Source organism: Hypanus sabinus, chromosome 8 (genome assembly GCF_030144855.1).
Source record: "Hypanus sabinus isolate sHypSab1 chromosome 8, sHypSab1.hap1, whole genome shotgun sequence".
Classification (NCBI taxonomy): Eukaryota; Metazoa; Chordata; class Chondrichthyes; order Myliobatiformes; family Dasyatidae; genus Hypanus; species Hypanus sabinus.
Window position 1 is genome coordinate 105,051,101 of NC_082713.1, and position 14,981 is coordinate 105,066,081.

Below are 14,981 nucleotides of genomic sequence, written 5' to 3' on the forward strand. Positions count from 1 at the left end.
ACAGTGGAGTCGGTTTGGGTCCCTTGTTATTTGTCATTTATATAAATTATTTAGATGCTAATGCCCCAAGCTTGATCAATAATGACACGACGTTAGGGGATGTTGTTGATAGTGAAGAAGGTTAATGTAGATTAAAGGGAATCTTGTTTGGGTAGGGAAATGGGCAGGCAGATGATGAATGGATATCAATGCCAATTGTGAGGTGATGTATTTTGGAAAGTCAAACCAGCGTAGAACTTAGGATGGGGCATGAGGAAGTGTAATAGGATAGAGGGGCACAAAAACATAGTTCATTCAAAGTGCATCACAGATAGACATGGTGATGAAAAAGGCATTTAGCACACTGGCCTTCAGTAGTCAGGGCACTGAATATAGGAGTTGGGATTTATATTGCAGTGGTACAAGTCTTGATGAGGCTGTACTTGGAATACTTTGTGCAATTTTGGTCACCCTGTTATGGAAAAGATGTTGTTAACCTTGATAGAGTGTAGAAAAGATTTGCAAGGATGTTGCCGGGACTAGACAGTCTAAGTTATTAGGAGAGGTTGGTCAGACTAGGCCTTTATTCCTTGGAATGTAGGAGAATGAATAGAATTTTTTTTAATTGTAAGCCGCATAGGTAGGTGGATGGTAACAGTTTTATCCCGAGCTAATTTTCACAAAGGGAGTGGTGAGAATATGGAATGAGCTAGTCATAGCACAGAAACCGGCTCTTCATCCCATCTAGTCCATGCCGAACTATTATTCTGCCTGCTTGAAACAGATACCGTCATACCATTTAAGAAACGTTTGGTTAAGTACATGGAGAGGTGGGGCCGCTGGGAATGCGGGCCAGACACCGAGTCACTGGGTGGGCCTTGGTCAGCATGGACTGGGGCCAAAGGGCCTATATACACGCTGCATTGTTCTGTGACTCTGTATGCAAGGAGTAATACAATATCCAAAATTTGTTTATTTAAACAGTATAGAAAGTACTTATTTCCATCTCAATAAGCATATTATCCTGACAAAGTTAACATACAGTAATATTTTTACTTCACCTCTGTTTCTGAAGGTATTAAAGTTTATGATTTTCAAATTAGTTTTAATTATAGAATTGATCAGCATTATGATATCTTACCAATACCCACAGACTGTAGAATTGTATCTAATGGCCTCTTAAAATATATCTGATTTTTAAAATAGCTCTCATTAATTTGAACTGCAATTTAGCCTAGAATCACTGGACAAAGTGGAGCCACCTACAATTCCTGATGGGTATGCCATGTCTGTAGCATTCAGTTGTCTTCTGGACCTGGTTCGAGGTATTACAGCCATGATCGAGGCAGAACTGGAGCGTGAATCTGTTTCCCAGAGTGACGTTGCAAAACCAGACTCCGAGGTGCAGCCTTCAGAGCAGCAGGAAAAGTCATCAGTGACTGAAGAGGAGGCGGGTAATCTTGGTTCTAAATGCTTGATCTCTGATTTATTTGTGTCAACTTTACACAACATTACTCTGTAAGCTGTTCTCCCTCTGAGTAAACAAAATTAACCCTATTACTGTGGCATAATTCATATTATATATCTCTATTTGATGTGCCTGAGTATTCCCTGTGAGAGATCATGAGTGAAAGTTGTCAGAATTATGAATAATTTCTGTAGAGCAAATTTAAAACAAAATTCTACATTGCAAAAGTAACATATATAAAATGCTGAAGTAACTCAGCAAATCAGGCAGCAGTTCGAGAGAAAAATGAACAGTCAACATTTCAGGCTGAGACCTTTCATCGAAATGTTGACTGTTCATTTCCCTCTGTACATGCTGCCTGACCTGCTAAATTCTTCCAGCATTTTTTGTGTGTGTGTGTGTGTGTTGATCAAGATTTCCAGCATCTGCAGAATCTCTTGTTTACATTGCAAAAGGATCATGAATCAGAAGATATACTTATGCTGATTGGCAAATGCTTAGGAGATACTTTGAGAAGTCATTATTTTACACAGATTTGTGATCCAGAAAGACTAGTTTGGAAACTGAGAAAATTAGAAAATATTTGAACTTTATAAGGCTGCATGGCAAGAGCAGGAAAATTAATTGAGTTACTCTACCAAAGAGCTGGTAGAGTGAGTGGCTTTTCATCTACACTGTCAGTCCATGATAGTGGCAGAACTCTCCTTATCTAATAACCATATTGCAGAAAGTTGAGGGGCATTCATTTTAGATTGTCTGTTATGCATTTAGCAGTTGTGTCTCGGATATTTGTGTCTTTTATTACAGTAGCAATTCTGCTATTTTGGTTACAATATATATTTTGCATTTATTTTTAGCTAAAGGTACTTTCTTCTTTATATTAATGACCATGTAATTTTGTAATGCTATCATTTATAGTGTCTTGGAGAATAGATGTTAACAGGAAATGTGTTCTACTCTGTATTTAGAAGAATGGGGGTGGGATGAACTCATTGAAACCTACCGAAGGCCCTAGATAGAATGGACGAGGAGAGGATGTTTCCATTGGTCAGAGTGTCTAGGACCAGAGAACATTCCCTCAGAATACAAGGATGTCCCTTTAGAACAGAGATGAGTAGGAATTTCTTTAGCCAGTGGTTGGTGATTCTGTGGAATTCATTGCCGCAGACTGCTGTGAAGGCAAATCCTTTGGGCATATTTAAAGCAAAGGATGGTAGGTTCTTGATTAGTAGGGGAGGTTATGGGAAGAAGGCAGGACAATGGGATTGAGAGAGAAAAATAAAACAGCTATGATCAAAGAATGGTGAATGCTCTGGAAAGCCTAAATGTGCTCCGATGTCCTATGGTCTTATAATCAAACAAATACGTAAGGTATTTTGCCTTTTAAGTAAATATTTCGGTTTATGTTTGCACAGGGAGATTAATGATACTTTGGAATCTTCAGTTTGTTTTCTCAGGTACAAGTCAGCAAAAGAAACTAGCAAGAAGGGTGACTCAGCAACAGACTTCCTCCTATCATTATCCTCCATTCACTCTGTTATCGCAAACAGCTGCTGTCAGATCCCATGTGCTCTTGTGTCACGTCATCACAGTTGTGTCTGCTGTTGTTAGCACAGCAGTATTTCCCAGTTTCAGTGACCCATTTTGTTTTACTTTTAACATGAAGGAAAGCAATGGGAAGGTGAAAAAATTGGTATGGAACAATTGATTGTTCTCTTCATTGAGAGCAAATAGTTTGTGCTGAGGTAGCTGACTTAAGCTAATGTGCAGGGGAAACTCAACCATCAGTTTGTTCCCTGATTGTAGAGTAATCTCACAAGTTATGTGTGTGTTGAGTGAACTCATACAATCTCTTAAAAATCAAAACTTGAAAGACATGTAGACAGCTTCATAGGTAGGAAAGGTTGAGAGGGATAAGGATCAAATACAGGCGAATTATGTTAGCTCAGAGAGACAGCTTTGTCGGCAAAAGTTGGGCCAAAATACCTATTTCTATGATATTCTTGCAGTCAAGGTTCATAATTGTCATCTGTTACCAGAGGGAATTATTATGAGGAAAAATACAGTGGTTAGAAATTTATAAACACAGAGATTCTGCAGGTGCTGGAAAACTGGAAAAAAACACACACACAAAATGCTGGAGGAGCTTAGCAAGCCAGGTGGCTTCTATGAAAGGGAATAAACAGTCAAGACCCTTCATTAGGACTGGAAAGGAAAGGGGCAGAAGCCAGAATAAAAAGGTGGGGGGAGGGGAAGGAATGCAAGCTGACAGGTGATGGGTGAGACAAGGTGAGTGGGGGAGGGAGGATGAAGTGAGAAGTTGGGAGGTAGTAGGTGGAAAAGGTGAAGGGCTGAAGGAGAAATCTGATAGGAGAGTGAGTGATGGAAGGAGAAAGGATGAGAGGTAAACCAGCCAAATTTAGTTACACAAAGATTTTTTGAAAGATAGAAGATAAACCAAAGCAAATTGTCATTAACTATTTAAGGATTCATAAGGCAATCATTTGCTCTGGCATTTTGTATCAATCTGTTGTAAACATAATCTGAATACTTTGTGTCCCTAGCTTAGTAAGCCAACTCAAGGCAACATAGAAAAGTACACAGTAAATTAAAACAACTCAGCCCATTGCCTCTGTAAACATATTTTCTTATTTGCTTCTCTTGATTCCATTTGTTAATTTATAAATTGATACACTAAAAAATTTAAAAGGTCAATTCATGAAAATAATACCCAGTCCAAAGTTCCCCTCTCCATGGTTTTTCTCAGTTTCTCGAGCCGTGTGGGAGGAGATGGTTGGTGCTTGCTGGTGTGGTCTTCTCGCAGCTCTTTCACTGTTGCTGGATGCCAGGTAAATACTAATGAATCTTTCTATCCCTACATGACTCTTATTTTTGCAGTTAATAGACTGAACTAAAACTATCTAAGGGTTCATGGCAACTCTCCATAAAACTTATTTGCTATCAAGCAAAAAAGTGAAGTGATTTCTGATATCAAAATTTGTCACATCTGGACCAAAGTTTCTTCATGAATATCCTTTTTTGAAGTTTAAATTAAACTTATTATCAAAGTTACATGTGTGTTATATATACTACCTTGAAATTCATTTACAGGGAAAATGGAAATGCAGTAGAATTTACAAAAAACTACATAAGCAGTCTGACAGCGACTATGCAAAAAAAGACAAACTGCAAATAAAAAATAACACAGAGAACATAAATTGTATCAAGTCCTTGAGAATGAGGCTCTAGGTCATAATATCAGTTTAGAGTCTTGGTGACAGTGGGAAAAAACCAAAGCACTCCGGGAAAACGCACACATTCCTTGAGACCGCTTATAGAATAGCACCGGAATTGAACTGCAGACTCCCGAATGCCCCGAGCTTTAATAGCATCACACTAACCAACTGCTTTGCTACCGTGGCGCCCAAAAGCATTTGCAATTTCGAGATGGAGACACAGAGACTACGGACACTGGAACCTGGGGCAAAAATAAAACTGAGCTGCTTGCAGGAGCTCAGTGGGTCAAGCAGCTGCTGAAGAAGGAAATGGACAGTTGATGTTCTGGGTTGGCGTATAGGTGCATTGTGGTTGTAAAACCAACTTGCCTGATATCTTCATATGAAATTAAACTTTGTTATTCTGAATGGTTAAAGGACCTTGAGTCAAAATTGGTTTTGAAAGAAAATAGGTCTCTCAGTCTGAAATTCTAAAACTTGACAGCAGGCACTTTAGTCCCAAGTACATATTCCTAAGAGAAAATTTAATGGTTATGCAACATAGATTTAAAACTACAGTTGGTTGTTAAAGGATATTGAGTAAAAGGTAATTCATTCCATAAGTTAATGGATGTCTGGCATTCCACCGAAAGGGTTAACAGTTATGTGTGTCAGAAGTAAAGTACCTGGGTTCCGCCACTTTCAAGATGTCAGGCTGAAAGCTGGGAAGTGAGATTAGTTTGCGTAAATTCTTTCTAGGTGGAGAGAACGCATTACTAAGTAAGGTTGCAGTAGTACGTGTGGGCTCTTGGAGAGTGAAAACACCTCGTCAGACCATAAGAAAAATAACACACAGGAACAGAGTTGGTCTGTTCAGCCCTTCGAGTCCGTTTCACTATTCCATCAAGGCTGATTTATTATCCCTCTCCACCCCATTCTCCTGTCTTTTCCCCATAACCTTTGATGTCCTGTTGAATCAAGAACCTATCAACCTCTGCCTTAAATATCCCCAATGACTTGGTCTGCACAGCCATCTGTGGCAATGAATTTCACAGATTCACCACCCTCTGGGTAAAGAAATGTTTTCCTTATCTCTGTTCTAAATGGGCGTCCCTCAATTCTGAGGCTGTGCCCCCCAAGTCCTAGACTCCTCCACTATAGGAAATATCCTCTCCACATCCACTCTGTCTTGGCCTTTCAATATTCAATAGGTTTCAGTCTCATTCTTCTAGGCTCCAGCAACCACCTTCTAGGTCCAGAGCCATCAAACACTCTTAAGCTGTTAACCCTTTCACTCCTGGGATCATTCTCATGATCCTGTTCTGGGCACTCTCACTATTTGCACATCCTTTGTTAGATAAGGGGTCCAAAACTCCTCGCAATACTCTGCGCAGTCTGACCAATGCGCTATAGAGCCTCAGCATTATTTATCCATGCTTTTGAATTCTAGTCCTCTCAAGATGAATGCATTGCATTTGCCTTCTTTACCACCAACTCAACCTACAAGTTATGGAATTCTGCATGAGGACTCCAAAATTCCTTTGCATCTCTGATTTTTAAATTTTCTCCTCATTTAGAAAATAGTCCATGCCATTATTCCTACTGCCTGAGTACATGACCGTACACTAGATTCCATCTGCCACTTCTTTGCCCATTCCCCCTATCTGTCTAATTCCTTCTGCAAGCATCCTCCTTCAGTCCTACTTTCCCCTCCACCTATCTTCATATCATCTGCAAGCATGGCAACAAAGCCTTCAATTCATTCATCCAAATGATTGATATATAATGTGAAAAGAAGCGGTCCCAACACTCTACCCTGCAGCACACCACTGGTCACCGGAAGCCAACCAGAAAAAGCCTGCTTTATTCCCACTATTTGCCTCCTGTCAGCAATGTTCTGTTCATCTTAACATCTTTCCTGTAATACCATGGGCTCCAACTAAACTGGGGGCAAGGATGGATCGCTCTAAGCGCCAAGCTGATTTGGAAAGGTCGAGACTGGCTTTGAGCTGGGCGGTGTGGGCTAGGCCCAGAGCATTTCGCTTTTGCGGCCCAGGTCCTAAAGTGAGGCACAATCCGCTGTTTTAACAATTTAAACGCCAGTCTAGACAGACTGGAAAGGCAGGTTGTCAGGTCTGCAGGTGAGAGTTGGGCCAATTCTGCTTGCTCTCCCACAATGTTCACACCTCTCTCCGCGACGCTGAGGCTGTGCTGCACGTCCGCAAGTTTTGCTGTGATTTACACCGTGAGAACTGAAACTGAAGCTTTGGCCTCCTCTGGGCTGCTCCTGGGATTCGGATCTAAGGACTCAAGTTTGGTTCAGAATACTGTGCTTGCTTCTATTGTTTGCATGATTTATTTTCTTTCCCTCTTTTTCTGTGCATTGGGTGTTGGTCCTTTTTTTTAAATTGGTTGCTTTCAGGTTTCTTGCTTTGTGGCTGCCTAGTAGCGGACAAATCTCAAGGTTGTATAACTTACACATTCTTTGATAACAAATGTACTTCAATCTTGAATCTTGTTTAGTAGCCTCATGTACAGCACCTTTTCAAAGGCCTTCATAAAATCCAAATAAACAACATCCACTGACTTTCCTTGGTCTATCCTGCTTTTTATTTTCTCAAAGAATTCCAAAATATTTGTCAGGCAAGATCTGATGTTTTGAAAATCATGCTGACTTTGGCATATTTTTATCATCTGTCATCAAGTACTCCAAAACCTCATCTTTAATAATAGACTCCAACATCTTTCCAACCACTGAAGTCAAGCTAACTGGCTTATAATTTCCTTTCTTCTGCCTCTCTCCTTTCTTGAAGAATGGAGTGACATTTGCAATTTCTCGGTCTTCAGGAACCATTCCAGAATTTAGTGATTCTTGAAAGATCATTTAGCAATGCCTCCACAATCTCTTCAGCTACCTCTTTTAGAACCCAGGGGTGTAGTCCATTTGGTCCAGTTGACTTACCTACCTTCAGACCTGTTAGCTTCCCAAGCACCTTCTCCTTAGTAATAGCAATAGCAGTTGCTTCTGCCCCAGACACACTCGAATTTCTGGCATTCTGTCAGTGTCTTCCACAGTGAAGACTGACACAAAATACTTATTAAGTTCCTCCACCATTTCTTTGTCCCTCATTACTACCACTTCAGCGTCTGATATCCACTCTCACCTCCCTTTTACTCTTTATATACTTGTATTTTTTTATATTAGCTTACCTTCATATTATTTTTCCTTGTCACCCATGGTTGCGTTGTCCTCCCTTTAGAATACTACTTCATCTTTGGAATATACCTTTCCTGCACCTTCTGAATTTTCCCAGAAACACAAGCCATTGCTGCTCTGCCATCATCCCTGCTATTTTCCTCTTCCAATCAACTTTGGTCAGCTCCTCTCTCATACCTCTGTAATTCCCTTTACTCCACTGTAGTACTGATACATCCAATTTTAGCTTCTTCTCAAACTGCAGAGTGATTTCTATCATTATTATCACTGCTTCCTTTACCTTAAGCTCTCTAATCAAATCTGGGTCATTACAGAACACCCAATCCAGAATTGCCATTCCCTTGGTTGGCTTAACTACAAGCTGCATTAAAAAGCCATCATGTAGGCTTCCTACAAATTCTTTCCCTTGGGACCAGCACCAACCTGATTGCCCTAATCAAATTGCATATTGAAGTCCCCCATGACTATTGTAACATTGCCCTTTTGACATGCATTTTCTATCTCCTGTTGTAATTGTAGCCCATTACCTGGGTACTGTTTGGTGGCCTACATATAACTCCCATCAGGGTCCTTTTACCCTTGCAGTTTCTGAACTTCACCCACAAGGATTCTACACCTTCGGATAAAAAAGACACACAAAGTCAGGTTACTGACAGAGTGCTCTTCTCAAAAAATGCACCCTGCTTTTATCAAAACAATTGACAGAGGACTTTGTGAGAAAAATTGTAAAGATGCATGAATCTGGAAAAGGCTGCAAAAGCATTTCTAGATGAACTCAGCAGGTTGGGCAGCATCTGTTGAAACGAGCAGTCAACGTTTCAGGCCGAGACCCTTCGTCAGGACCACAGCATCTACAGTGTACTTTGTGTTTAAAAGCATTTCTAAAGGCCTGAGTGTTCATTAGTCCACAGTAAGAGAATTTGTCTTCAAATGGAGGAAATAGGTACAGTTGCTATTCTCCCTAGGGCCACCAAAAACACAACGTGCAATGCTAAAGGAGGTGAGAAAGAACCCAAGGAAGAGACTTGCAGAAGTCTGTTCCGGTGTCCACTATAAGAAAAACACTGAACAAAAATGGTGTTCATGGAATGACACCATGGAGGAAAGCACTGCTCTCCAAAAAAAAATATTGCTACAAGTCTCAGGTTTGCAAAAGACCACCCGGATGTTCCACAAGGCTTCTGGGACAATGGTCTGTGGACAGATGAGGCAAAAGCTGAACTTTTTTGGCAGAAATGCACACTGTTATGGAGGAAAAGGGCACGGCACACCAACACCAAAATCTCATCCCAACTGTGAAGCATGGTGGAAGGAGCATCATGGTTTGGAGCTGCTTTGCTGCCGCAGGCCCTGGATAGCTTGCAATCGTTGAGGGAACAATGAATTCAAAATTGTATTAAGACATTTTGCAGGAGAATGTCATAATTGCGTTCTGTCACCAGAAGCTTAATAGAAGTTGGATGATGCAACAAGACAATGATCCAAAATCAACAGAATGGTGCAAAAAGAAGAAAATTTGTGTTTTGGTACGGCCGAGTAGAGTTCAGACCTTAACCCAAATCAGATGTTGTGGCATTGCCTGTTCATGCAAGATATCCCAGAAATATTGATGAATTGAAACAGTTTTGTATGGAGGAATGGTCTAAGTCTGATCAGCAGCTACAGGAAATGTTTGGTAGAGGTTATTGCTGCTAAAGGAAGTTCTACCAGTTGTTAGATACAAGAGTTCGATACATTTTCCAGCCTGTACCATGAATGATTAAATAATGTGTTTGGTTAGGACATGAAAAGTACAATTGTTTGTGTGTTATTCGTTTAGACATATTATGTTTGTCTATTATGGTGATTTAGATGAAGATCAGAACATATTTTATGAGTAATTAATGCAGAAAAGCAAGTAATTGCAAAGGGTTCACTAACTGTTTCTTGCAACTGTATTTGCCAGGGAGACTGGAGGTCTCCCAGAGTTCCCACACCTCACATGTGGGATATACTATAAAATCTGGGCCTGCCCTAGTGGGTACTAACAGAAAAATAATTACTAGAAACTCATTCATTTAGAATCCCTGTCTGTGCTTGCTTAAGCTTGTTGAGCCAAAGCCTAGCCACTCTAACACTGTGTACTCACAAAATGGCCGCTCTGCTTACATGTCACTTTTTATCGGTCCTGTACTGATTGCAACCAAAAGCCCAGAGCTCTTTTTAAACTTTGTGACCAATAAATGATCTATCATGCTGATTGCAGCCTACTGACAAGAGCCTCATCGTGGATGTAGAAGATATCATGGTATTAATTTTGAAAATATCTTCAAAAGGCGATGCCTCAAAAAAGTGAAGATTCACACTCAAATTTTTTTAAGAACAACTTCTTCCCTTCTGTCATTAGATTTCTGAATGGCCCATGAATGCTACCTTGCTAGTTCACTCTTCATTATTTTTTTATTTACTTGTAGTTCTGATTGTAACTTACAGTATGTTTATGTATTTCACTGTACAGCTATCAAACAAATAATTTCTTTGCTTATGTTGGCGGTGATAAATCTGATTCTGAAAAGCTGGGAAGTTCACTCCTGGTGTTTTGGCTAATCCTGATCTTTCAACATTTCTTATCAATAATAGATTGAGGTTTTTGTCACATTGCAGATCATGGGACACCATTGTACATAAATTGACTACTGTTTTGTGCATTAAAACTAAATGAATGTCACAAAGTCAGAAAGTTAATACAGCATGGGGAAAAAACTTGTCAAATCATGTTTAATAGTTGTGAAAGGTTTTATGTAAATGTACAAGTTATTTTTATGGTTTTCAGTATAGACTAATGTGTGCACGTGCTGTGTGTACATTTTTATTTTATCTATCCCTTTGTTTTCCTTATCCATCCTCCACTGTCCAAATATTGACAAATTGAAGCTCAAAATATATCTAGTACAGGGGCTCCTTAGATCTGCAAAATCCAACTTTATGTAAATTCTCATGCATATTTTTAAAACAATTTTCAGAAAAATGTTTCATTGTAGTCATTATGGAAACACAGTGTATATATATTTCATGACTTTAATTTTTAGTAAGGTTGATTATTCAATGAAATGAATTATAGCAAGTGTACATAGGCTGAATGTTATGAACAGCTTTAGAAAAGGGACATTTCTGACTGATAGAGAAATTGGCTTATGCAACAGAATGTGTATCTAACCCAGGACTGCCTGTACTGGTTTTCAGTAGAGTTAAAGTTCAAATAAAATGAGAAGATTGCTATGCTGGCACAGTGCAAAGTTACAGAAATGAATTTTAACTGTAATAGGCTGTGGGCTGATATTGAACTCAGTTCCAGCTGGTGTTACCCTTATTTGAGTGCATGCTTCTGTTTAGAATGACAGTTCCTATGGCTGAGTGGCACCCTCCAGAGGTGCAGTCAAGTTTTGCATCAGTATTGCACGTGTGCCTCTTAGCATTTTCCTCAACCGAAGTGATTTTATAGAGGCTTCCTGTCTCAATATACAATGAGATTTTTCATTTAAGTTTCCTATTTCTCTTCAAAATGTTCAAGGCATCACTTAGAATCAGATTTTTGAAAGATCATCAGTGCCTAAATCCACCAGCTCTCTAGGTTTTATGGCAGATAGATTAAAATAGTTCTCAAAGAATATTGTACTTGGATATTCCAATGCATTCGCCTCAGATCTACACTGCACAAACACGTAAGCAGTGGCTAAGAGCTAGAGCAGTTACGCGTGTGATGCCTGCAGGATTAAGCGATTGTTCCTGTTTAGTAAAAGATTCCATGAGTGAAGATTGACCATTTATGCAAAATATTGGTAGGTAGGTTTCTGAATCTTATGTAAGGGATGGGGAGGAAAAGGCCAAAATTGGCTTTGGTAATAGAATGTGGACATTACACCATTTGTGTCAATTTGACGTTTCTTTAGTTCACTTTTAAACATCTATTCAAAAATAGAACTACTCTTAAATTAAGGTATTGTATGTAGATTAGCTTTCCTTTCCCCTGCTGTGATCACTGATGTTTCCAGTTCTGTTAGCGTAAGAGATAGTCTTTGAACCAGCCAGTGGTTTTACTGCCTTCACCAGACCTAAGTTTCAAAGGTACATTTAATGTATACAATATACATCCTGAAATGCTTGTTCTTCACAGCCATCCATGAAAAACAGAGTGCCCCATAAAATAAATAACAGTTAAGTGTTAGAACCGCAAAGTCTCCTCCAGCTCCCTCTCTCCCACGCATAAGTGGCAGCAAGCAATGATCTTCCCCCCCCCCCCCAGCAAAAAGCAGCATCGGCACCCACCACCACTGAGCACTCAAGCATAGAGTAAAGCAACAGCAAAGATATAAACTTGCAGTACTCCAAAGACTACTCAATCACCAGTTATTCAACATACCACAGGCTCTCTCTCCCTAATAAAGGAGAAAGCGGTGTCTCTGTTTCACAGCAAGAGGGGAGACATAACAAGCAACTCGCTGGTTTATGGTGTTAAAAGTCCGTCGCTTTTTCCGAGCTCTGTGCCCAAAGATCTCCGGTCTCCAGGTACACAGCCTTAGATCTTCCGACTCCCACGACACACCATTCTCGTGCCCGGACACTGACCTCCAATCCCCCCCATCTCCAGAGCCATGAAACTTAGGCCTCCGAAGGCAAGTGAAGATCTTAGGCCATCCCCTTGGCGTGCCAAATAATGGCCAGTCATGAAACTCCAAGAGCGGGACCCATTCCCGCAAAGAACTGTAGTCAATGTGTGAACCCTGAAAGGGAAAAATAGAGATATTAAAGATAGAAATAGAGCTGTTTCCAAAGATGCAAGCAAAGGAGTTGCCATTAGCCGCCATTGATTCTCCTAAGCTGCTCCTCCTCCTGTTCGGTTCACCCTTACAGTTTTTCAGTAGTCCGTACCATCAAGTGAATGGAACCCAGATGGTTAGAGTAATACAACATGGGAACCAGTCTTTGGGCCCAAGTAGTCTGCAACAACCACAGCACCCTCCCTGCTTGTCCTACAGTAGTAACCCACGTTCATCCCATAACCCTCCAGGCCCCTCCACACCACGTACGTGTGGTGGCATCAAAATGCCTCCTAAATGTTGCAATTATACCTGCTTCAAACACTTCCTCTGGCAGCTCATTCTAGCTACTCATTACCTTATGTGTAAAGAAGTTACCTTTCAGGTCTCTCTTAAATCGCTCCCCTCTTACCTGGTATCTATGCCCTGTAGTTATGGATTCTCCAAACCTGGGGAAAAGAGGCTCATCCCATACTCCTCATCCCTCATTCTCCTATGCAGCAGTGAAGAAAGATCCAACATGGCCACCCACCACTGTAACGCAGGCCCTCTAGTTCCGGCAACCTTGTCGTAAATCTTTTCCGCACCTTTTCCAGTTTGACCATGCCTCTCCTGTAAAAAGGTAACCAAAACTGTACACAATACTGCATGTGCAGCCTCACCGATTACTTGGCAGCCCTGATGGTCATTAAGAGGGCCATGTCACCCTTCATTGTTAATATAATTAAAGAACTCCTTGGGATTATCTTTAATCCTGGCTGCTAAATCAATTTCATAGGCTTTATTAATAAACTAATTCTGATTCTATTTGCCCTCCTGATTTCCCTCTTAAGCCTGGTCTTAAACTTTTCAGGCTTTTGCTGTCTGTTTTCATCTCAGGAAAGCAATTCATCCTTGAGTTTTGTTCCAGACGTTGTAAATCTGCCTATGGCTACTCTTATAGACATTAAATGTTTATGAATAAAACATCAAGGCTCAAACTGAATCTTGGTAATGTTCCACTGAAATTTAATCGCAGTTTTTTCTCACCCCACTGTGATGTTTGAATCCCACTATGAAAACTGGATGATATGAATTAAATAATTAAATGCCAGTGTCATCTTTGGTTGCCTTGAATCGGCCAGATTTAAAAAAAAATCATCAGGTTCATCATCCTTCCTGTCTAGCCAATGTGACTCCAATACCCCATAGTGATGTGGTTCATTTTTTAACTAACTTCTGAAATGATCTAGCAAGCTATTGAGTTTAAGGAAATGTACTGAGGCCAAGTGAGAGTCTCCCATTCCCATTCAACTGACATTGACTTACCAGTCATATAAAACTGAACACCTTCCTGAACTGGGTGATTCTGTACCACATCATAAAGTAGCATGTATGTTTTCTGAATCTGAGCAATTTAACTACATTGAGCATGCACAAAATGCTGCTGGAACTCAGCAAGTTCTATGAAAGAATTACCAGTCTTCGTTTCCAGTCCTGATGTTGCCAGATCTGTTGAGCACCTCCAGCGTTTTGTGTGTGTTGCTCAAGATTTCCAGCAGCTGCAGATTCTTTTGCATTTATAATTTAATTTGTTTGGTGACAGCTTGTGCTATTCAAGTAGTTCAGAATTGTTTAGCCACGCTGGCTGGAAAATTGAGAATAACTTAATAAGAAAATAGAAACCTATCTCTTTTCACTCTGTTTTTCTTCTCACCCAATTGTCTACACTATCAGAGATCTCATTTTTAAGCAATTGAATTTCTACCTTCAGAATTTATCTTGTGAAAGTGACTCCTGGAATTTTTCAGATCTGATGTCTTATGCATTGTAAATAAAATGTTGTGACACAATTTTTGCACTGCTTAAAGTATTGGAATCTGTGGAATTCCAGGAATTACATTCACAAGGTAAATTTTGATGGTAGAAGTTGATCTGACTTTTCAGCAGAAGCAAGGTAGATGTTCAGTATTTTCACAATGACAAGTTGCAAGTAATACCTACATAAGCTCTCTGTGTCTCTCTTCTGGCAAAAAGAGCTGCACCACCTAGCAACACACCTAGCCTAATCACAGCTTCTTCCTATAGATGCTGCCTGGCCTGCTGTGTTCCACCAACATTTTGTGTGTGTAGCCTAATCACAGGACACTTTACAAAGACCAGTTCACTTACCAACTGGATATCAGCAATCATCTTGAAACTTTGCTTTGTACCAAAAAAAAAGAAAATATTAAAAAGTCCTTGCAAAATTAACTGAGTTGAAACTTGGTAATTCCTATATTCAGAATGTGTGGGGAAATTAAGTTTTATTTGTTGCTTTGTCTGTT

The 14,981-nt window shown here is 40.0% G+C and overlaps 1 protein-coding gene across 2 annotated transcripts in view; it reads left to right on the forward strand.

The window, feature by feature from the left end:
- Window positions 1-14,981, forward strand: part of mon2 (MON2 homolog, regulator of endosome-to-Golgi trafficking) — a 177,763-nt gene that overhangs the window by 96,456 nt on the left and 66,326 nt on the right. For both annotated transcript variants that reach the window (XM_059977529.1, XM_059977528.1), the window contains exons 12-13: window positions 1,213-1,433; window positions 4,215-4,296. In XM_059977529.1, the coding sequence (XP_059833512.1) occupies window positions 1,213-1,433; window positions 4,215-4,296 (303 nt within the window). The remainder of the gene's footprint in view (window positions 1-1,212; window positions 1,434-4,214; window positions 4,297-14,981) is intronic.